Source organism: Trachypithecus francoisi, unplaced genomic scaffold (genome assembly GCF_009764315.1).
Source record: "Trachypithecus francoisi isolate TF-2019V2 unplaced genomic scaffold, Tfra_2.0 Contig00293, whole genome shotgun sequence".
Taxonomy (NCBI): domain Eukaryota; kingdom Metazoa; phylum Chordata; class Mammalia; order Primates; family Cercopithecidae; genus Trachypithecus; species Trachypithecus francoisi.
In genome coordinates, this window is record NW_022680549.1 from 99377 (window position 1) to 122240 (window position 22864).

Consider the following 22864-nt stretch of genomic DNA (forward strand, 5'->3'; position numbering starts at 1 on the left):
AAATTTTCTAAAATTAAGATTATTTCTGTAACTAGGAAAATACATTTTAAAGAGTTACCAGGAAGAAAAGAAAGAGAAAAGGAAGAAAGAGGAAGGAAGGAAGGAAGAAAGGCAGGAAGGAAGGGAGGGAGGGAAGGAAGAAGGAAGGAAAGAAGGAAGGAGGGAGGGAGGGGAGAGAGAAGGAGAGAAAAAAGAAAGAGAAAGAGAAGGAAGGAAGGAAGGAAGGAGGGAAGGAGGGAAAGAGAGAGAAAGTAAAGAAAATGAATTAGCTTTGTGTTCCCTAAGTTAATCTTTGCTGAGTGGCTGAGATGTTGGTTGAAAGGATGGGGAAGAACAGAGTAGGGCGACAGTCATTGGTCACCTACAACTGTAGTCTAAGCCAAAGGGTTGAAAGCGACCATCTTGGCCGGGCGTGGTGTCTCATGTCTGTAATCCCAGCACTTTGGGAGGCCCAGGTGGGCGGATCACCTGAGGTCGGGAGTGTGAGACCAGCCTGACCAACATGGAGAAATCCCCATCTCTACTGAAAATACAAAATTAGCCAGATGTGGTGGCGCATGCCTGTAATCCCAGCTACTCGGGAGGCTGAGGCAGGATAATCTCCTGAACCTGGGAGGCGGAGCTTGCAGTGAGCTGAGATCACGCCATTGCACTCCAGCCTGGGTAACAAGAACGAAACTCCATCTCAAAAAAAAAAAGAAAAAAAGACCATCTCATTTACACGTTTTTCTACATTTCTCCTGTATTTCAACAGTTTTGCTTTTAAAATATGTATTTTTTGCAGCCACAATCAGGAGATGCCTTCTGGGTATCATACTTTGACCATTAACTTGAATTTTGAATTTATTCAAAGTTTTCTTATTTATCCAATCTTTCCTCATATTCCCTTGTTTTTATGGATAAGCTTCCAATATTTCTGCCTAAACTTGTTCAAGTTCTAAACATGAGTTTCTTCATAGTAGAAAATATGGCTTTGTGGTTGCTGTCTCAACAGTCAAGTGTTCGCTCATTTAAGAAACTTCATTAACACTAGTATTGGGGCCTATCAGGTATTGATACTGACAAGCTTCCATTACCAAGTTGGACTTGGGTGGTTCAGTCCTGTTTTCATGGCCAATGAGAAGTGAGGTGAGGAGGTGCTCCAATTATTCTGTCCAATAGAATTAAGAGAAAGGGAACCAGTGGGCACAGGAAGACAGCTGGACCTCTCACTGGGATACTGCAAAGGCTAGGAACAGCCAGTCTAGAAACTTAGTCATAGTGGGCCCTCCTTGAGCCAGTTCCACTGTTCAGAGAGCTATGCCAAGCCCCTAAAAGACCTAAAGACTGACAAAACATTTGACTTTTCGGTAGAATCCTATCATTAGGTCAATCCAGTATGGTGATCTTGTTTTTACTTGTATCTGACTGACAAGGGGAAAAAAAGAGGCCGGGTGCGGTGGCTCAAGCCTGTAATCCCAGCACTTTGGGAGGCCGAGACGGGTGGATCACAAGGTCAGGAGATCAAGACCATCCTGGCTAACACGGTGAAACCCCGTCTCTACTAAAAAATACAAAAAACTAGCCGGGCCAGGTGGCGGGCGCCTGTAGTCCCAGCTACTCGGGAGGCTGAGTCAGGAGAATGGCGTAAACCCCGGAGGCGGAGCTTGCAGTGAGCTGAGATCCGGCCACTGCACTCCAGCCTGGGCCACAGAGCGAGACCCCGTCTCAAAAAAAAAAAAGAAAAAGAAAAAAAGAGAAGAGTACTAATAAACTTAGCCTAGACGGTAAAATATATCAAAATAAGGGTCTATGTAAGAACAAACAGAAATCTTTGGTGTTAAAAGGTTGGAGGCAGCCAGGTGCAGTGCCTCATGCCTCTAATCCCAGCACTTTGGGAAGCTGAGGCAGGAGAGCTTGAGGCCAGGAATTTGAGACAAGCCTGGGCAACACAGCAAGACTGTTTCTTCAGTAACTATGGCTATTCCCAACAAACAAAAAGTTTTGAATAGCTGTAATACTTATCTGGGATATTTCTATTATGTAGGAATTAGTATCTATACTTTTCTTATGCCAGGCACTTAGCTGCCCCACCAAAAGGTCTTTCACTGACATAATAAAGAGGCAGGATTTGAATTCAGACAGATCTGACTCTTAAATACTAGTCCAAGCCGGGCACGGTGGCTCAAGCCTGTAATCCCAGCACTTTGGGAGGCCGAGACGGGCGGATCACAAGGTCAGGAGATTGAGACCATCTTGGCTAACACGGTGAAACCCCGTCTCTACTAACAATACAAAAAACTAGCCAGGTGAGGTGGCGGGCGCCTGTAGTCCCAGCTACTCGGGAGGCTGAGGCAGGAGAATGGCGTAAACCCGGGAGGCGGAGCTTGCAGTGAGCTGAGATCCGGCCACTGCACTCCAGCTCGGGCGACAGAGCAAGACTCCGTCTCAAAAAAAATAAAAAATAGCCGGGCGCGGTGGCTCAAGCCTGTAATCCCAGCACTTTGGGAGGCCGAGACGGGCGGATCACGAGGTCAGGAGATCGAGACCATCCTGGCTAACATGGTGAAACCCCGTCTCTACTAAAAAATACAAAAAAAACTAGCCGGGCGACGTGGCGGGCGCCTGTAGTCCCAGCTGCTCGGGAGGCTGAGGCAGGAGAATGGCGTAAACCCGGGAGGCGGAGCTTGCAGTGAGCTGAGACCCGGCCACTGCACTCCAGCCTGGGCGGCAGAGCAAGACTCCGTCTCAAAAAAAATAAAAAATAAAAAAAAATAAAAAATAAAAAATACTAGTCCATTTCACTGCACCATGCTACCTCCCACAACTAGGATGGGAAAAGACATTTACAATTGTGAAAAGCCTGGAATGCATGAACTGATCAGTTTAAGAGGGTTCGATGCATACACCTCCTACACAGTGTTATGAAACTGTCCCAAATATTTAGGAGGAACTGGGTGTTTACAGACACGAGAATTAGCTTTCAAACTAGGCCAAAAACATGTCGTTTAACATACAAGTGCTCAACATTAAATTGTACTTCCACCCTCAAAAAACCCTAGTTGATAGCTTGGGTGTTTCTTATCATCTTTATTAGCTGGGGTTATGAAACTTAAATGGGTGATGTTGCTGAAACATTTTTCTCGAACACTTTCCCATGCGGAGTTAGAGGGAGGCTGCATGATTTGGCCGGGTTTTCTTCATCACAAATTAGGTCAACAGCCCAATCCCAAAAGAAAGCACCATTAATGAAATGACATGTTTCAAGGGCTTTCCAAAATCAGTCCATGGGGTTTGGCAAGCTCCAGCAAGGGTGGAGAGGGGAAAGGACAGCCAGGCCTTAATGGCCTTCTGAACTTGGGTCCTGTATCTGACAAGGTTTCCAATGGTTCATATGAACAAAACTGACTTTGCTCTTACTGCCGTTATGCAATTAAAGAGGCCAAATGCTGAAATAAAAATCTTACTTAACAGTGAGGATTTACAGTAACAAAAAATTATCCCACGTCTTCTCTTCAGTGATGATGCAGTCACAGAAAGACTGAGGATGAGAGAAAAAAAAATCAACATTAGGAAACAGAATGTTGATTTCCTTTGTTCTAAAAATAATCAAGTAGCTTGATTATTTTCAGCCAAAATGCAATATAGCAATGAAAGAATGAATACTTCGTGAAATGTTTCACGCTGATGTCCAATCTTTTAATGTTACCCTTTTATTTCAACAAGCAAAATAAGTGTTAGCAGTTTTTACTTTGATAATTGCCAGATGATTTTAGGACTATTACCTTTCCTCTCTTGCTTACAACAAAAACAAATACAAAAATGAAAGTTATAGGTAAAGATACGTAATTTATCAATTTTTTTTTTTTTTTTGAGATGGAATCTTGCTCTTGTCATCCAGACTGGAGTTCAGTGGTGCAATCTTGGCTCACTGCAACATCCACCTCCCGCCCCCACGCCCAGTTAATTTTTTGTATTTGTAATAGAGACAGGGTTTTGCCATGTTGGGCAGGTCTTGAACTCCTGACCTCAGATGATCTGCCTGCCTCGGCTTCCCAAAGTGCTGGGATTAAAAGCGTGAGCCACCATGCCCAGCCTATCAAAGTCTTTTTTTCTTTTTTTCTTTTTTTTCCCTTTTTTTGTTTAATTTATTTAAGACCACCTCCTTACAATTTCCAGAGACAAAATACAAAACAAGAAACAGACTTGATTTCAAATACATAACCAGGTGCTGGAGTTAAAGCATTACTGATAACATTGTTACAGAAGGACAGCTTACTCCAGGGCACTTCAGTATTCCTGAGGAGTAAACATGATTTCTCCTGTCTTCCCACTGGGATGTTCTCAAGTGAAGTCACTGCTCCTGCTCGTTGACATATTTTCCATATAGAAGATATGGAGCCTGGAAATCATGCTGACAGTTGGAGTAAGCCATTCCTAATCCTGTGCCAGAACTGAACGCTAATGGCCACATTCTTTTAAAGAAGGTAAGTGAGAAAACAATTCCTAATCCAAAACCAGTACCTATCTTCACCACCGCATCTGCCAGGCACCAGTCCCACTTCCTGCCAACCACCCGTGCCTCCAGCTTTCCTCTCCACCGGCCCCACACTCTGTAACACTATCAAAATCTTAAATGACATTTCAAACTGCTAGATGGCTGGGCACGGTGGCTCATACCTGTAATCCCAGCACTTTGGGAGGCCAAGCTGGGTGGATCACTTGAGGTCAGGAGTTTGAGACCAGCCTGGCCAACATGGCAAAACCCCATCTCTAATAAAAATACAAAAGTTAGCCTGGTGTGGTGGCAGGCACTTGTAATCCTGGCTACTCGGGAGGCTGAGGCAGGAGAATCGCTTAACCTGGGAGGTGGAGGTTGCTGTGAGCCAAGATTGCACCACTGCACTCCAGTCTGGGCGACAAGAGTGAAACTCTGTCTTGAAAAAAAGAAAATAAAAGAAAAGAAAGAAACCCCATCTCTACTAAAAATACAAAAATTGGCGGGTGCAGTGGCTCACGCCTGTAATCCCAACACTTTGAGAGGCTGAGGCCGGCGGATCACGAGATCAGGAGATCGAGACCATCCTGGCTAACATGGTGAAACCCCATCTCTACTAAAAATACAAAAAATTAGCTGGGCGAGGTGGCGGGCGCCTGTAGTCCCAGCTACTCGGGAGCCTGAGGCAGGAGAATGGCGTGAACCCGGGAGGCGGAGCTTGCAGTGAGACGAGATCACGCCACTGCACTCCAGCGTGGGAGACAGAGCAAGACTCCATCTCAAAAAAAAAAGAAAAGAAAAGAAAAGAAAAATTAGTCAAGTGTGGTGGAGGGAGCCTGTAGTCCCAGCTACTCGGGAGGCTGAGGCAGGAGAATCGCTTGAGCCTGGGAGGCTGAGGTTGCCGTGAGCCAAGATCACGCCACTGAACTCTATCCAGCCTGGGCAACAAGAGCGAGACTCCGTCTCAAAAAAAAAAAAAAAGAAAAAGAAAAAAGAAAGAGATTTCAAACTGCTAGGAAACTAAAAATGTTGGTACATTAGTAAATCACTGGCAATTTAGACGTTAACACTACAAGAGGGAGAAGTTGGTGGCTACATAATGTTTTTATCGTGACTTTTACAAATCAAGCTGGTTATAAAGTCATTCTGTCATTCTCAAAGATATTAAGTTACCTACATATAAATTAAATAAAAATCTCCCAATGCCTCTATGGATCTAACGACTCCAAGGAAACTAGCATGTTAAGCATTTTATCTAAAATATGAAAAAAAACTTTTTTGGAAACCAGCTATCTCCTGCTCATTACCTCACTATTGAGTCATGCCTCCTTTAACAAATCCAGACTTTACACTTTCTATCCTTTTACATCAGTCCCTCTGAAGCCATTAAAACTCTCCCATGTTAAAGCAAAAATCTAGGATGTCCAGGTTTACTTCCCCATCACCTTTTCTCAAGCTGAAGACTTTTGGATTCAGTATCCAAGAAGGGACTCGAGTTGGGGAGAGGAAGCGAGGAGCAAGTAAGTAGGAAAGGAAGGGCCGTTTGTACTGTTAATGTCTCTTCCCCCTTCCCTTTATGGGAGCCTTTGTACAGGAAAAGCTGAGAAAGTAATCAATGGTTCCAAACAACATGCTCTATGCTTAACGAGGACCATGTGTAACACAGGGGTTTAGTGTTCCATTTTATTTTTTGTTGTTTTTTGTTTTTGTTTTTGTTTTGTTTTTGAGACAGGGTCTCATTCTGTCTCCCAGGTTGGAGTGAAATGGCGCGATCTCAGCTCACTGCAACCTCCGCCACCCAGGTTCAAGCGATTCTTCTGCCTCGGCCTCCCAAGTAGCTTACAGGCGCCCACGACTGCATCCCACTAATTTTTGTTTTGTGTGTGTGTTTTCTTTTCTTTCTTTTTTTTTTTTTTTGGGACGGAGTCTTGCTCTGTCGCCCAGGCTGGAGTGCAGTGGCCGGATCTCAGCTCACTGCAAGCTCCGCCTCCCGGATTTACGCCATTCTCCTGCCTCAGCCTCCCGAGTAGCTGGGACTGCAGGCGCCCGCCACCTCGCCCGGCTAGTTTTTTGTATTTTTTTAGTAGAGCCGGAGTTTCACCGGGTTAGCCAGGATGGTCTTGATCTCTTGACCTTGTGATCCACCCGTCTCGGCCTCCCAAAGTGCTGGGATTACAGGCTTGAGCCACCGCGCCCGGCTGTGTTTTTTTTTTTTTTTCAAAGTAGAGACAGGTTTCACCATGTTGGCCGGGCTGGTCTCAAACTCCTGACCTCTAGTGATCTGCCTGCCTCAGCCTCCCAAAGTGCTGGGATCACAGTGGTGAGCCACCACACGCGGCCTAGTGTCCCATTTTAGCAACTTGGCTGTAGGGGGTGCTTCAAATAAGTATTAGCCAGTGCTCTATACCTAAACAAGGGAAGGATTAAACATCATTCCATGCAAGGATTTTAAAATGCAACTGTTACCTGCAAAAGGCAAAATATATTTATATGCATGTTGATGAACTAGGGGAAGAAAATCCTTGTGTTTGTAGCCAAGAAGGTAAATGGAGACTTGTTGCAGTATATTACTACTGACTTGAAAAGATGTCTTGGCTGAGCACGGTGGCTTACACCTGTAATCCCAGCACTTTGGGAGGCCAAGGCAGTGGATCATGAGGCCAAGAGATCGAGACCATCCTGGCCAACATGGTGAAGCCCCATCTCTACTAAAAATACAAAAATAAGCTGGGTGTGGTGGCACACACCTGTAATCCCAGCTACTCGGAAGGCTGAGGCAGGAGAATTGCTTGAACCCAGGAGGTGGAGGTTGCAGTGAGCATTTCACTTAAAGACTTGTGTGGTACTACTGTAGTTAACACTTTGTGGTTTCTACTCAGAATCCATTGCCTGTTCCAGTGACAGCACATTCCTTAAGAGTGGTGGCTATCAGCTGGATGCGGTGGCTCACACCTATAATTCCAGCACTTTGGGAGGCCAAGGTGGGTGATCATGAGGTCAGGAGTTCAAGAGCAGCCTGGCCAAGACAGTGAAACCCCATCTCTACTAAAAATACAAAAATGAGCCGGGCGTGGTGGTGGGTGCCCGTAATCCCAGCTACTCAGGAGGCTGAGGAAGAGAATCGCTTAAACCTGGGAGGCAGAGGTTACAATGAGCCAAGATCGTGCCACTGCACTCCAGCCTGGGCGACGGAGCGAGACTCCATCTCAAAAAGAATAGTGTCTATCAACCTACACTGTACAGGAGCCCTTGGGAATTACATTTTTAAAAAGGACCCAAGGTGGACCCTCACGCCCCTCATCAACTAAACAGAACTGGGTACTTTCCCAGGTGAGGCCCGTGTGCAGCCATGATTGACCTTGAAATCCCATTCAGCCTTGAAGTTTGGGAGGAATGAATTCCGCTTGTAGCTCCAGGAGAGATTTATGATTAAATTTAAGGTGTTTAGCCCATCTCCCTGGCCAAGGAGACTTAAGGAGACACTGGCTGAGGGTTTCTGGAAAACGTTATTCATTCTTCTGTAAAAACTGCAGCCAGGACTACTCTGGTTCATCACACCAGTTTGGATGGGTTACCTTTTACCAGCGACACATTAAAGGCTCCAAATTAGAAAGCCACACACAGGCATGGTGAAGTAAAGAAAAGGGTGGACTTTAATGTTTATTTATAGGATGCTGCAAGATATGAAATTCCACATAGAAATCAGAAACCTAGTCAGAGGACAAGCTTCATACAGTATGTACAGTTGGAACTGTTCAGGTATAGTTTCAGTGTAAAAAGTGCTACAATAACAAACCACATTTAAAAAGAGTTCTTAGTAGAGAAACAATAAGACAAAATACCAAACATGGTACACAACAAATGTATGCCTCAGCTACGTGTTCTAAAAGGTAAAGGTCCCAGGAGCCCCATCTTCAACTTGGAGGGTGTAGCCTTCAGAGGTAGTTTCCGGCACAACGTTTTGATCTTCCTCTTCCTGGAAATATACTAAAAAATAAATATAAAAAGAATATAATTATTTCAAGCAGCAGCCTATCTAGAAGTCTGTGTTTAATCTCTAGGTCTTGATCTGCATATTATACCTTTAATCCTGTATGATATTCTAGTATTTGAGATAGGGGAGGGAGGGTCTCTGAAACTTTGCCAATTCCTGAGTGCCTGGGGAGTTGCGGGGACCGGGGATAAGGAATGCTACTACAGTCACAGAAACAGGCCGAGATTTTTTTCTTCCCCAACTGTCACTTTTCAATAGGAAAAGACTGTATTAGGCCCAGAGCACGGCGGTGGGTTTGGCCTACTTCTCTATCACCTCCTACAATGACACCCACTAACTTACCCTCCAGATAGTCTAAGATTCTCAAGGCTATCCATTTGAAACCAATCTGGTGACTTTTAAAATCTCACCTCAATGCCAAGACCAAGGTTCGAGGGCTTATTGAGATCATCTCCAATGCAGCAGAGTACGAGAACATTCCCATCTGGCACCATGAAGACAACTTCCTGAGGCAGTTGGCTCAGAAGGTCCCCCACAAGCTGAATAACCCTAAGTTCAATGATCCACACATCAAGGCCAACTTGCTCCTGCAGGCTCTCCTGTCCCGCACGCAGCTGAGTGCTGAGTTGCAGTCAGATATGGAGGAAATCCTTAGTAAGGCAATCCGACTTATCCAGGCCTGCGTGGATGTCCTCTCCCGCAATGGGTGGCTCAGCTCTGCTGTGGCAGCTTTGGAACTGGCCCAGATGGTCACTCAAGCCATGTGGTCCCAGGACTCATACCTGAAGCAGCTGCCACACTTCACCTCTGAGCATATCAAACGTTGCACAGACAAGGGAGTGGAGAGTGTTTTCGACATTATGGAGATGGAGGATGAAGAATGGAACGCATTGCTTCAGCTGACTGACAACCAGATTACAGATGTGGCTCGCTTTTGTAACCGCTACCCTAATATCGAACTATCTTATGAGGTGGCAGATAAGGACAGCATCCGCAGTGGCAGGCCAGTGATGGTGCTGGTGCAGCTGCAGCGAGAGGAGGAAGTCACAGGCCCCGTCATTGTGCCTCTCTTCCCACAGAAACGTGAAGATGGCTGGTGGGTGGTGATTGGAGACACCAAGTCCAGTAGCCTCATCTCCATCAAGAGGCTGGCCCTGCAGCAGAAGGCCAAGGTGAAGTTGGACTTTGTGGCCCCAGCCACTGGTGCCCACAACTACACTCTGTACTTCATGAGTGACGCTTACATGGGATGTGACCAGGAGTACAAATTCAGTGTGGATGTGAAAGAAGCCGAGATGGACAGTGATTCAGACTGAGTCCTGAGGCATTTACTCTTGGGTAAAGGAGAGTTGAGCCTGAATTAGGAATGTGTACATTGTAAGGATCCTGGTGGTTATGGGGACCAGGTCTGTGGGCCCGACATCTGGCCAGCCAGGCCTAGTGCTGTCCCCGCCCACCTCCACTTCCTTTTTCCTTGTTCACACTCTGGATCCAGTGACAGCAGGGGTCATGGTCAAGCATAAATCATATATAGCATTTTCAGGCATGTTACTGGTAGTTCCTTTTGAGTCTGACATTCTAATAAAGTAATTTGTAGAAACCAAAACATAAAAAATAAAAAGATTTTATTACTATCAAGCCAAACATCAGAGGGGCAAATAAATACATTATGTCCTATGCACACTGATATTTTACTATATTTAACAAAGATATGAAGCTCATTTTTAAAATTATGAGGGAAAAAAGGGCTTGACTTTAGATGTTTCCAAGTTGTTATTAATATTACCATGCATTACTCACCTCTACACAGAAATACTTCTCAATTAAGCTTAACGAAGCCTTATATACAGACTCATTTTCATGGTTTTGTAGAGCTTCAATTTTGTCTAAGCCTCCACACTCTTCAATCATTATACTAAGTTTCTCAGTTTCACCTAGTTTCTCAGCAGCCTAAAAAAAAAATTCCAAGTTTACTGGTATATACTCTGAATGTTTTAATGAAGAAAACATTGAAAATTTTGAATTTTGATATGTCAGGCAGAAATAAACACCTTAACAGTTCCTTCATCAAGCATATCATAGTTTTATGTCCATCTTACATTTTGTTGAAACTCAATGTGATTGGATCTATACCTGCTTTTAGCACTACTTCAACCGGAGCCAAAGATCTTACAATCAATGGATCTCAACTTTTTCTATGTATCAAAATCACGTGGGCAACTTTTAAAACACACTACATTCCAGTCCAACTGCTCTGCTATGGGAACAGGGGATTATTGTTCTGTAAAAAATCCTTTATCATCACAAGGTGTAGCCAAGGTATCAAAGGCAAAGATGGCCTATGGAGTGCTAAACTAAATGTCTGACCAGAATGTGTGTTGGTATTAAGGATTTATTGGGCATATGGAATGGTATGTAGGTTAGTTTCTCTTTAAATTTTCAACTTTTAAGAGACACATAAATATCTATAGATGAAATAGCAGATTTACTTGAAAATAACTTAGGGGATTAGATGAGGGGAAGAGGAAATACTGGCCACATATTGACAAATTATTTATACGCAGTGACAGATATGCCAGCATCCATTATTGTAGGCTCAATTTTTTTTTTTTTTTTTTGAGACAGAGTTTCACTCTTGTTGCCCAGGTTGGAGTGCAATGGCACGATCTTGGCTCACTGCAACTTCTGCCTCCCAGGTTCAAGTGATTCTCCTGCCTCAGCTCCCGAGCAGCTGGAATTACAGGCGACTGCCACCACATCCGGCTCATTTTTTGTATTGTTAGTAGAGTCAGGGTCTCACTATGTTGGCCAGGCTGGTCTTGAACTCCTGACCTCATGATCCACCTGCCTCGGCCTCCCAAAGTGCTGGGATTACAGGCATGAGCCAGCACGCCCAGCCTGTAGGCTCAACTTCTATATGTAAAAATCTCTAGAATCCAAAGTTGATGAGAAGGGCTTACCTGCCACCAATCACTATGACAAAGTGCCATATGCTGGTATGCTTGGATCAATTAGGGGTGGAACCAGAAGAAAAATATAATTAAGTCATTCAGAATTTTTTTTTTTTTTTTTGAGACAGTTTCACTCTTTTGCCCAGACTGGGGTGAAGTGACGCAATCTTGGCTCACTGCAACCTCCACTCCCCTGCCCAGGTTTTAAGCAATTCTCCTGCCTCAGCCTCCTGAGTAGCTGGAATTATAGGCCCCCGCCACCATGCCTGGCTAATTTTTGTATTTTTAGTAGAGACAGGGTTTCGCTATGTTGGCCAGGCTGGTCTCGAACTCCTGACCTCAGGTGATCCACCCTCCTCGGCCTCCCAAAGTGCTGGGATTACAGGCATGAGCCACTGCGCCAAGTCATTCAAATTTAATTTCACCAAAATTCGGTATGAAATTGGGACATTAAATCAACCAAGTAAACAGATGTGATGAGTCCACATAAACGCCCGACTTCGATTCAGGTCCCATCATCCACTTGTCATCTCTTTCATATCTTTGATAATGCCTGCCACATTTTTAATCAAAGGTGTGGCCCACCTAAACATGCTTTCTGAATCTGTGGCTTACTAGTGAGTAAACTTACAACAGCTGCCCTCCCTCAGGTCTAAATAGTAAACTGATTATTATCAAGTTCACACTCAAACAAAGCCACCTTGATAGGACTTACCTGAAAGATATTTGAAATGGCATCCAGGATAACCAGAATAATCTTGGTATCTTTTGCAGTTAAGAGGTTCATCAACGGTTCTATTATGCCACAGTGAACGAGGTACACAATCTGCTCAACTGTTCCACCACTAGTATAGTTGGTCACGGCCCATACAGCCTCCTTTTGTGTCTTAAAATCTGCCTATTCAACATAAGGAAATGGTTTTATTTCAGAACAGTCGCACAAATAAGATTCCAAGAGTACTTTTTCACAAAAACAATGACTGAAAGGACCAAGGTTCTATCCAACCTTAAGTGAAAGGGGTTCCTGGGTATCTTTCAGCAAAGGACTCCAAGTAGAACCCAAGATTCTTGCACATGAAGAAGCTTATCAAGCACAGCTTTCTATAAATACTAAAAAATAACTTGATTAAATCCTAAGACTTCATTACCTTAGAGAGAACACTAACAAGGAATGGGACTAATCCATGATTCACAACTTGCTGTATCTGGTCCTGACGGCCAGCTGTGATGTTTGACATTGTCCATGTAGCTTCCTTCTGAATGTTAGTTTTGGGGTTGGTGAGCAGGCTGGGAAAGACAGCGAGTGCTCCTGCATCAATTACAACCTGAGTCTGTTCATCTGTACCAGTGACAATATTCCCTATGGCTCTTAGGGCAGGAGTCTGGAAAAAAAAAAAAAAGTTGATGCTGGTTTTCTTCCCAGCACTTCAGAAATTCTGTACCCTAAAAATTTTAACAAGAGGTCCATCATGGCCTGAAATAGGTAATATTTCAATATTAGTATCAACTGATAACGATTTTTTTTTTTGAGAGACAGGAGTCTTGCTCTTGTCACCCAGGCTGTAGTGCACGATCTCGACTCACTGCAGCCTCTGCCTCCCAGATTCAAGCAATTCTCCTACCTTAGCCTCCCAAGTAGTTGGGATTACAGACACGTGCCACCACATCCAGATAATTGCTTTGTATTTTTAGTAGAGATGGGCTTTCCCCATGTTGGCCAGGCTGGTCTCTAACTCCTGACCTCAGGTGATCCACCCGCCTTGGTCTCCCAAAGTGCTGGGATTATACAGGTGTGAGCCACCGTACCCAGCCCTGATCATGCTTCTTATACTTATGTCCTAATCTACAAGTAAATAACTTACCACAATCGGCAATTCAGAAGCTCCTAGAAGCTTCACAAGTTGGGGCACAACTCCTGTTTTCACGACCATGTCAATTCGTTCATTCGGACCGTCAGTAAGGTAGGAAATAGCCCAGCAGGTATCCGCTAATACTTCTGGGTCATCATGATGCAGGAGCCGAACTAAGGTAGGAAGAATCTGCTCAACAGCATCTATCGGGGGTGCAGGATTCTTGTTGCGGCAAAGATTTGAAAGTGTCCAGGTAAGATTACGTAAGTAGCCACACTAGGGGAAAAAAAATAGGCAATGAGAGGTTCTGTCTTTTGAGAAGATGGGGGAAATTAGAATGAAGAAGTGAGTAACTTTATTCATGGTAGTAACTTACTGCTAAAGATGACATATCAGGAACCGCAAGGAGAGCCAGCAGCGGGTCAACCGCACCATACTTAATAACCAAGTCTCGGAACACTGAGCCGTCACCTGAAAAAAAAGGCAAGATTAATTTTATTACCTTGTCCAACACCATTAACGTTCAGTGACTGAATGCACCAGCAAAAACTCCCAAACGTACTTAGATGCCCCTCTGCTGCCTTTGTAAAGACAACACTTTCATTCCTAATAACGGCTTGAAAGCAAGCTCAAAACTTGACGAAGTCGTTGTTACTTTCTTCCAACTCATTACGCTTAGATACATTCAGTCAAAAGAACTTCATGTCCAAGTACCTGCAATGTTTCCTAGAGCCCAGACGGCTTGTTCACTGATGTGAGCATGGGGAGATGCCAACAGAGAGATGAATGCTGGGATGGCACCTCCATCTACCACAGCCTTGGTCTGTTCTGATGTCCCAGAAGCAATGTTTGTGAGTGCCCAAGCAGACTCAAACTGAATGGGACTACAATCAGTTCTGCCCAAGAAGGACACAAATTTTGGAATCAAACCAGCCCGGATTATGTTGTCTATGGGGGGCTGTTTTTCTCTAGAAAGTAGTTTCCTAAAGGGGAACAAAAAGAGAAATAAAAGTTGAAAGTGGTTAACAAAAGGAGTTTGCGTAAAAACCAATTTAAAATGCAATTCAACAGTTTAGAACTTCAGACAACCTTTTAAGTAAATCAGTAAGGCCGGGCACAGTGGCTCAAGCCTGTAATCCCAGCACTTTGGGAGGCCGAGACGGGCGGATCATGAGGTCAGGAGATCGAGACCATCCTGGCTAACACGGTGAAACCTCGTCTCTACTAAAAATACAAAAAAACTAGCCGGGCGAGGTGGCAGGCGCCTGTAGTCCCAGCTACTCGGGAGGCTGAGGCAGGAGAATGGCGTAAACCCGGAGGCGGAGCTTGCAGTGAGCTGAGATCCGGCCACTGCACTCCAGCCCGGGCGACAGAGTGAGACTCTGCCTCAAAAAAAAAAAAAAAAAAGTAAATCACTAAATGCAGAGACATTCTGGAACCTAAGAGACGCTGAACAGATTACCTGTATGGTGCTATATATGCGGTATAATTAACTACCATTTTTCCAAAAATTAATGTAGCTTACCCTCCTCTCCATCCCTGCAGAAATCTATAGATCTTGTCACTTTTTAAAAAAACTTTTGACATTCTGACAGGGTTATACTCCCATGGTTAACTGAATTTGTTCTCCCTGATAGTTGTGGTTAAGCACATTTTTATTTTTTGAGACGGAGTCTCGCTCTGTCGCCCAGGCTGGAGTGCAGTGGCCGGATCTCAGCTCACTGCAAGCTCCGCCTCCCGGGTTTACGCCATTCTCCTGCCTCAGCCTCCCGAGCAGCTGGGACTACAGGCGCCCACCACCGCACCCGGCTAGTTTTTTGTATTTTTAGTAGAGACAGGGTTTCACCGTGTTAGCCAGGATGGTCTCGATCTCCTGATCTCGTGATCCACCCGTCTCGGCCTCCCAAAGTGATGGGATTACAGGCTTGAGCCACCATACCCGGCTACATTTTATTTTTTGAGACAAGATCTCACTCCACCCAGGCTAGAGTGCAGTGCCATGATCACAGCCCACTGCAGCCTCAACCTCCTGGGCTCAAGTGATCCTCCCACCTCAGCCTCTTTAGTAGTAGCTGGGACAAGTGCGCACCACCACACCCAGGTAATTTTATTTATTTATTTTCTGAGACAGAGTGTTGCTCTGTCGCCAGGCTGAAGTGCAGTGGCAAGATCTCAGCTCACTGCAACCTCCGCCTCCTGGGTTCAAGTGATTATTGTGCCTGGGTCTCCCGAGTACCTAAGATTACAGGCACGTGTCACCACATCCAACTAATAATTTTTTTTGTAGAAATGGGGTCTCACCATATTGCCCAGGCTGGTCTCAAACTCCTGGGCCCAGCCTAGAACTTTTTAATGATAATTTACCATTGAAATTTGTTCTTCTGCACACTGTCAAGCTACAGAACTTTTTTTTTTTTGAGATGGAGTCTCGCTCTGTCACCCAGGCTGGAGTGCAGTGGCGCCATCTCAGCTCACTGCAAGCTCCGCCTCCCGGGTTTACGCCCTTCTCCTGCCTCAGCCTCCCCAGCAGCTGGGACTACAGGTGCCCACTGCCACACCCGGCTAATTTTTTTGTATTTTTAGTAGAGACGGGGTTTCACGGTGTTAGCCAGGATGGTCTCGATCTCCTGACCTTGTGATCCGCCCACCTCGGCCTCCCAAAGTGCTGAGATTACAGGCGTGAGCCACCACACCCAGCCAAGGCTACAGAACTTATTAATCCTTTCTATTATATCATAAATATCTGTGTATGGTGGGAGGTAAAGGTCAAATTATACTTATCTCCTAAATGGATCTATCATTCTAAATGCATGTCTCAATCCCACTTACTATTTATTTCTTCCTTTCCCCACCAGTGACCTGAAACATTACTTTGGTAAAAATTTTATGGGCAGGTGCAATGGCACACACCTATGATCCCAGCACTTCAGGAGGCTGAGGTGACAGGATTGCTTGAACCCAGGCATTCGAGACCAGCCTGGGCAAAACAGCAAGGCCCCTTTCTCAAAAAAATTAATAAATAAAAAATACTATTTGGCGTATGGATGGCTGGCCTAATCTTTCCTTACACACTATCTGTCCCTTCCTGCCCCCACTAAAAAAAAAAAAAAAAAAAAATCTAAAAATCTGAATTTCTTGGGCTACCCACGCTATTGCAGACAGACTTACCTGGCAGCTTGAGTAGCTTGGAGCTGATTTTCCACATTGCTGCTATTTATGCCTTTGACAATGTCATCAACAGACCAATTTACAGTACCCTAGAAGAAAAGTGAAAGTTTGCACATTATCATTAAGATTAAATACAAACAATAAAATCCACACTTACTTGTGTAAACATCATTAGGCTTATATAGCCAGCTACTACATATTTAGCCCTACATTTAATTTTGCCTGTTAAATATTCATTATTTTATATGTAGAACAGTTTCCAAACTCGGTGTCATGACTCACTAGAGTCTCAAGTTATGGAGTATCCAACTGTTTTGTCGCTAACAAAGGGAGCTTTGAACCATTTAAAAAATGAACTAGGCCAGGCATGGTGGCTCACACCTGTAAGCCTAGCACTCTGGAAGGCTCAGGAGGGAGGATGGTTTGCGCTCAGGTGAGACGACCTCCCCACGACAAAAAAAAAAAAAAAAAAAATCCAGGCATGGTGGTGTTTGCCTGTCACCATACAAGACCAAAGATTATTTCTTCATTAGTCTCAATCACTTGCATTCAGATATACTTTGAGGGAGAAAGAATGAAGTTATAGGCAACGTTCTGAGGATTTTCTTTTTTTGAGATGGAGTTTCACTCATTCCCCAGGCTGGAGTGCAGTGGTACGATCTTGGCTCACCACAACCTCCACCTCCTGGGTTCAAGCGATTCTCTTGCCTCAGCCTCCTGAGTACCTGGGATTACAGGCATGCGCCACCATGCCCAACTAATTTTTTTTGTATTTTTAGTAGAGACAGGGTTTCTCCATGTTAGGCTGGTCTTGAACTGCCAACCTTAGGTGATCCACCCGCCTGGGCCTCCCAAAGTGCTAGGATTACAGGCGTGACCCACCACGCCTGGCCAAGGATTTTCATATCTAATTTTATAATCTGTGTATTTCCATGGTTGAGTGTTGTTGCAAATATAAATGTTTTATGTTCAGCTGGGCGAAGTGGCTCATGCCTGTAATCCCAGCACTTTGGGAGGCCGAGGTGGGTGGATCACCTGAGGTCAGGAGTTCAAGACCAGACTGGGAAACATGGTGAATCCCCATGTCTACTAAAAATGCAAAAATTAGCTAGACATGGTGGTGATCCCCTGTAATCCTAGCTACTTGGGAGGTTGAGGCAGGAGGGTCACTTGAACCCAGGAGATGGAGGCTGCAGTCAGCCGAGATCGCACCACTGCACTCCAGCCTGGGTAACCGCTCAAGACCCATTCCCCGACCCCCACAAAAAAAAAAAGTTTTATGTTGTGAATCACAGTAGAAAGGAGGTTTGAGAACCAGTGCTACCCATAATTCAAAAAGACAGTATCCCTGTCTCTCCAGGAGCCTGACGCCTCACAGAGGGAAAGTGACAAGCAGACAAACAGCGTAAAACAAGTGGTACATAGATGGGCTACACAGCATTTACTTCCCATTTTGGGTGCAGAACCAAGGAGCTAGAGAATCCTGAGAAAGAAGTGTCTTTCCTGCTAGGCTAAGGAGTGCTATAAGGAGATGAGCTTTGAGTATTAGTACCCTAGATATAGAACATAGCTAGTATTCAATTAAAAAAAAAAAAAGATAAATGTGGAGTGCTAAAGGAAGCATAATGTGGCTGGGCGTGGTGGCTCACACCTGTAATCTCAGAACTTTGGGAGGCCGAGGCAGGCAGATCACCTGAGGTCAGGGGTTAGAGACTAGCCTGACCAACATGGCAAAACCCCGTCTCTACTGGAAAAAAACAAAAATTAGCTGGGCATGGTGGTACGTGCCTATAATCCCAACTACTCCGGAGGTTGAGGCACGAGTATCGCTTGAACCCAGGAGGCAGATGTTGTGGTGAGCCGAGATGGTGCCTTGCACTCCTGCCTGGGCAACAAAGCAAGGCTTCATCTTAAGAAAAAAAAAAAAGGAAGCATATTGTGAGAAAAAGATGTAGGAAAGTGCCCAGATGAAAGATAAATTTGAAAATCTAAGATAGGTCTACTTTATGGAAGACCTTCATGGAGTAGGGATTTTTATTTTTACAAACAGGGTCTCACCGTCACCCAGCACAGAGTGCAGTAGTGCAATCACAGCTCACTGCAACCTCAAAATCCTGGCAAATGAGCCTTCTGTCTCAGCCCCCTGAATACCTAGGAGTAAAGGCCAGTGCCACCATGCCCAGCTAACTTTATTTTTTATAGAGACAAGGTCTTGCTATGTTGCCTAGGCTGGACTCAAACTCCTGGCCTCCAGTGATCCTCCCATTTCAGCTTCCCAAAGTGTTGGCATGAACAGGCATGAACCACCATGCCCAGCTGGAATATGAATTTTTTTATTTTTATTTTTTTCCTTGATTGTTGCCCAGGCTGGAGTGCAATGGGACGATCTTGGCTCACTGCAACCTCCGCCTCCCAGGTTCAAGCAATTTGGAGTATGGATTTTGAGAGAAAACACATGTCTAAAGCAGTACTTTAGGAAAAATTTCAGGAAAATATTATATTGGCACAGAAAGGAGGAAATGATAAATTCGGAGGCTACCGTAAATATTTCAGAAGGAAAGTCCTGAACAAAGCTGGTGACAAATACAAAAAAAGAGAGAATACCAAAAAAGGCAGACATAAACCAAAAACGGGCAGGGCCTAGTGGCTCACGCCTGTAATCCCAGCACTTTGGAAGGCCAAGGCAGGCATATCACGAGGTCAGGAGTTCAAGACTAGCATGGCCAACATGGCGAAACCCTGCTTCTACTAAAAATACAAAAACAGGGCCGGGCGCGGTGGCTCAAGCCTGTAATCCCAGCACTTTGGGAGGCCGAGTCGGGTGGATCACGAGGTCAGGAGATCGAGACCATCCTGGCTAACACGGTGAAACCCCGTCTCTACTAAAAATACAAAAAACTAGCCGGGCGAGGTGGTGGGCGCCTGTAGTCCCAGCTACTTGGGAGGCTGACGCAAGAGACTGGCATGAACCTGGGAGGTGGAGCTTGCAGTGAGCCGAGATCCGGCCACAGCACTCCAGCCTGGGCGACAGAGCGAGACTCCGTCTCAAAAAAAAAAAAAAAAAAAAAAAAAAAAAAAAAAATACAAAAACAGGCCGGGCAGTGGCTCACGCCTGTGATCCCAGCACTTTGGGAGGCTGAGGCGGGTGGATCACGAGGTCAGGAGATCAAGACCTTCCTGGCTAACACGATGAAACCCCGTTTCTACTAAAAATACAAAAAAATTAGCTGGACAGGGTGGTAGGTGCCTGTAGTCCCAGCTACTTGGGAGGCTGACGCAAGAGACTGGCATGAACCTGGGAGGTGGAGCTTGCAGTGAGCTGAGATCACACCACTGTACTCTAGCCTGGGCGACAGAGAGAAACTAAAAAATACAAACAAAAAAAAAATACAAAAACTAGTCAAGCATGGTGGTGCGTGCCCGTAATCCCAGCTACTCAGGAGGCTGTGGCAGGAGAACTGCTTGAACCCAGGAGTCAGAGGTTGCTGTGAGCCGAGACTGTGCCACTGCAGTCCAGCCTGAGCAATAAAGCGAGACTCCGTCTCGGAAAAAAAAACAAAAGAAATAAACCAGAAACTGGTTGGCTCTGGACACAGTGGTCAGGTCAAGATACCCAGTTAGTAGCTAGAAATGCAGGGAAGTCTGAAGGAAGGTCAGAGCTAAAGGAAGATCCTAAATCAGCTTCAGTGGATTATGGAAGGCAGGAGGGAAGACAATTACTAATTGCGAACAGAGAAAAAGATCTTCACAGATAGGTACAACCATAAGACTAGAACAACTATAAGACTAGAAATGTTAAGTTTACTTGAATTTCTAAGAAAAGTTCCTACTGATTTTCTGGATTTCATGTAACTCATACACTAAAATACATTTTTTACCTGGTTGTTGCGGTTTTCCTGCAGCGGAGAAGTAGCATCATCAGGAAATGAGCTTACGTTTCTCCTCTTCAGCATCTGGTCATCCTTCTTAGCTTTCCTCAGCTCCACATTGACCTCTATTCTGCGACGCCTCATTTCCTTGAGAAAAGATAACATGCCGTTTCACCTATCACATCAGTTTTTGTTGCTAAGTGAGGGTATTTTTAAAAAGATCCCTAAGTTTTCACCCCTTTCCAAATGTCCTCCCATTTAAACAGCACCACAGGAAAGCAACAGAAGGTACTCACTGTACTGTCTTTTCCCTTGTTCTTGAATCTGTGAAGACGGGGAGCTGGTGTATTAGCATTCTCGTTGGTGGACATGGTTATGAGACAAAGGGAGAAAGCTAAAAGGTGAGGAAGAGAAAAAATATTTCCTTTATCATTTTCCTTTGTCAATAATAGTACCAAATAAGAATGGAATTATCAAGCATCTACTGAATCCACACCTGTATACTAGAGGAGGGATCACCATGTTTTCAGTACTAAGAAATAGCTTTACCCAAAAGGGAACTGTCCCCCCTTCCCTCTGAAGGGCTGAGACTTCCTGGAGAGGGCTGTCCATCAGAAATAGAATGCAAGCTATATAAATTCAAACTTCCTAGTAGCCATACTTTTTAGAAGGCGAAAAGAAACAAGTGAAACTAATTTCAATAATTTTACTTAACCCAACATATCCAAATAGTATTTCAATATGTTAGCAATATATAAAATAACTGACATCTTTTACATTCTTTTTCCATACCCCATCTTTGAAGTCTTTTGTGTACCTTAAGCTTACAGAGTATTTCAATTTGGACTAGCCACGTGTGTCCACCGTTTCTGACAGCCTGACTCGATACTCCAGAGTCCCTAATAGTTAATCCAAGGCAAAGTAGGGGAACCAAGTTAACTTACAGCTAAAAATTATGTGCCAGGGCAATAAATTCAGATTCTCAGGAGGCTCTCACTACTTTACTGTCTTTACTTGGCCAAAATAGGTGCAGATTCGAAAACTAAATAAAAATTTGCTTCATCATTACATTATGGTCAACATTAAAAATGCAGTGCCGCATGTCGCATATTTGATTTGCATTTCCAGAGACTAGGAGTGAATGCACTTAATTAGGACGACATCAGCTGTGCGTCATTCAGAAGACGACGAAAGTCAAAGCCCTCCTTACAATTTGCTATCTTTGCTTTCATTACGCTCGCCTACGACTTGGTGGCACAGCCACCCCGGGGCCTAAGTGTCAGAGACGGTGCTCCCAACTGCCACCCCCAGCCCCTGCCCCTACGTCGGGGAAGATGCAACGAGAAAGCGGGAGGCGAGGCCAGGACCGCCACGAGCCCTCCCGGGACATTCGCCCTCAGGCCTGGCTCGCTCCGATTCTCCCGGCCGCGACGCGTTATGGTCTCCGCCGCCGTTTGAAGAGCGTCGGCGCCTAAACCCGCAGACCCCGCGAAACTCAGCCGCCTGGTCAATGAACCAGTCGCCCCCGAGGCCTAGTCAACGCGGAGGCTGAGCCAGGCTCGGCGTGGACCCGGGGCCTCCCTCCCCCCATCCAAAGGCGAACGCCGCCCGCGGACAAGCCGTTAGCGCTCCGGCCGGGCCGCCGCCTGAGTCTGTACCTGCGAAGCGGGCTCGGGCTTCCACGGGAGGCGAAGCGGGGAAATCAGCGGCTGTGGGACGGCTGCGCTCAAAGGGTGCACCTCGACTCAGCTCAAAGACCGTGTGGCTCGTGCAGCCGGCCGGCGCGATTTAAATTTCCCGGTGACTCCGCATTCCGATTGGCTGGTTCGAGCCCAAGCTGTGTGCCCATTGGTGGATTTGAAAAACACGTTAAGAGAGGAGGGAGTCATAGGGCTTAGGGGCGAGTGGGATGGGGGGGAAAAAAAAAAAAAAAAAAGGAGGATGGCATCGCGAGATGAGGGAGCGGCCGGGCGGTCCCCGAGCGCCTGGCGGGGCGGAGCGGGAGGACTCTAGATCCCGTCAAGCAACGCGAAGGGGCGGTCCCCTGGGCCGTTCGTGTTTCCACGGGGTTGAAGCGCGCATGGTCCCTCGGCGTTTTCCTGGGCGACAGCCTTAAACAAATACGGCAAAATGATTCTCAAAGTCATTATTTTAAAAAAAGCTTTGTTGTTGATCTTCATGAAAATTAAAAAATGATAATTAGTAAATAAGTAATCTTTATAGAAAGACATATTGCTTTGCGTTTTTTTCCTGTTATGACATCCGAAGAACTTGGCAGGGGTTTCTGGCCACTATGGGAGGGAAGAGGGAAGGTTATATTTTTTAGTTTAGTTTTTTTTTTTTAATTGCGTGTGTAAAAGACTGTATAGAAGCCGCAAATATGGTAACAAAAGGTTTATTATTCCTGTTTCTCCAAACACTCAAGTTTTGTATTTTTAAATAATTTCAAATGCAGCAGAATTGCAAATCCTTATCCAGATTTGCCAAATGTTAACATTTTGCCACATTTGCTACTGCTGTCTCTATACATATATATGTATACATATGCACGTGTG

The 22864-nt window shown here is 45.1% G+C and overlaps 2 protein-coding genes across 3 annotated transcripts; both read right to left on the reverse strand.

Annotated features, from left to right (window-relative positions):
• Window positions 1-4086: 4086 nt before the first annotated feature.
• LOC117083123 (MICOS complex subunit MIC10-like) lies at window positions 4087-7828 on the reverse strand. Its single transcript, XM_033210424.1, has 2 exons — window positions 7800-7828; window positions 4087-4592 (listed from the first exon to the last, which is right to left on the reverse strand). The coding sequence occupies exons 1-2, from the start codon at window positions 7826-7828 to the stop codon at window positions 4334-4336; spliced, it is 288 nt and encodes a 95-aa protein (XP_033066315.1). The 3' UTR covers window positions 4087-4333.
• A 279-nt stretch (window positions 7829-8107) lies between these two features.
• LOC117083132 (importin subunit alpha-1) lies at window positions 8108-22279 on the reverse strand. 2 transcript variants are annotated; one of them, XM_033210458.1, is made up of 11 exons: window positions 21968-22279; window positions 20606-20703; window positions 20319-20456; window positions 16441-16529; window positions 13987-14255; window positions 13649-13743; window positions 13285-13548; window positions 12571-12804; window positions 12138-12320; window positions 10272-10421; window positions 8108-8453 (listed from the first exon to the last, which is right to left on the reverse strand). In XM_033210458.1, exons 2-11 carry the CDS (start codon window positions 20678-20680, stop codon window positions 8361-8363), a joined length of 1590 nt encoding a protein of 529 aa, XP_033066349.1. In that variant the 5' UTR covers window positions 20681-20703; window positions 21968-22279; the 3' UTR covers window positions 8108-8360. The 2 variants fall into 2 exon arrangements, with proteins under 2 accessions (XP_033066349.1, XP_033066352.1); XM_033210461.1 differs by lacking the exon at window positions 8108-8453 and adding an exon at window positions 9529-10049.
• Between the last annotated feature and the right edge of the window lie 585 nt (window positions 22280-22864).

Coding starts and splice junctions, on each gene's coding strand:
- LOC117083123 (XM_033210424.1), bottom strand. CDS start 7,828: ATGGCTGCACACGGGCCTCACCTGGGAAA. Junction 4,593..7,799: donor CACGGGCCTCACCTGGGAAA/GTACCCAGTTCT, acceptor ATAGTGTTACAG/AGTGTGGGGCCGGTGGAGAG.
- LOC117083132 (XM_033210458.1), bottom strand. CDS start 20,680: ATGTCCACCAACGAGAATGCTAATACACCAGCTCCCCGTCTTCACAGA. Junction 20,457..20,605: donor ACAAGGGAAAAGACAGTACA/GTGAGTACCTTC, acceptor TCTTTTCTCAAG/GAAATGAGGCGTCGCAGAAT. Junction 10,422..12,137: donor CCATTTCAAATATCTTTCAG/GTAAGTCCTATC, acceptor TTTTTTTTTTAG/GCTGCTGAGAAACTAGGTGA.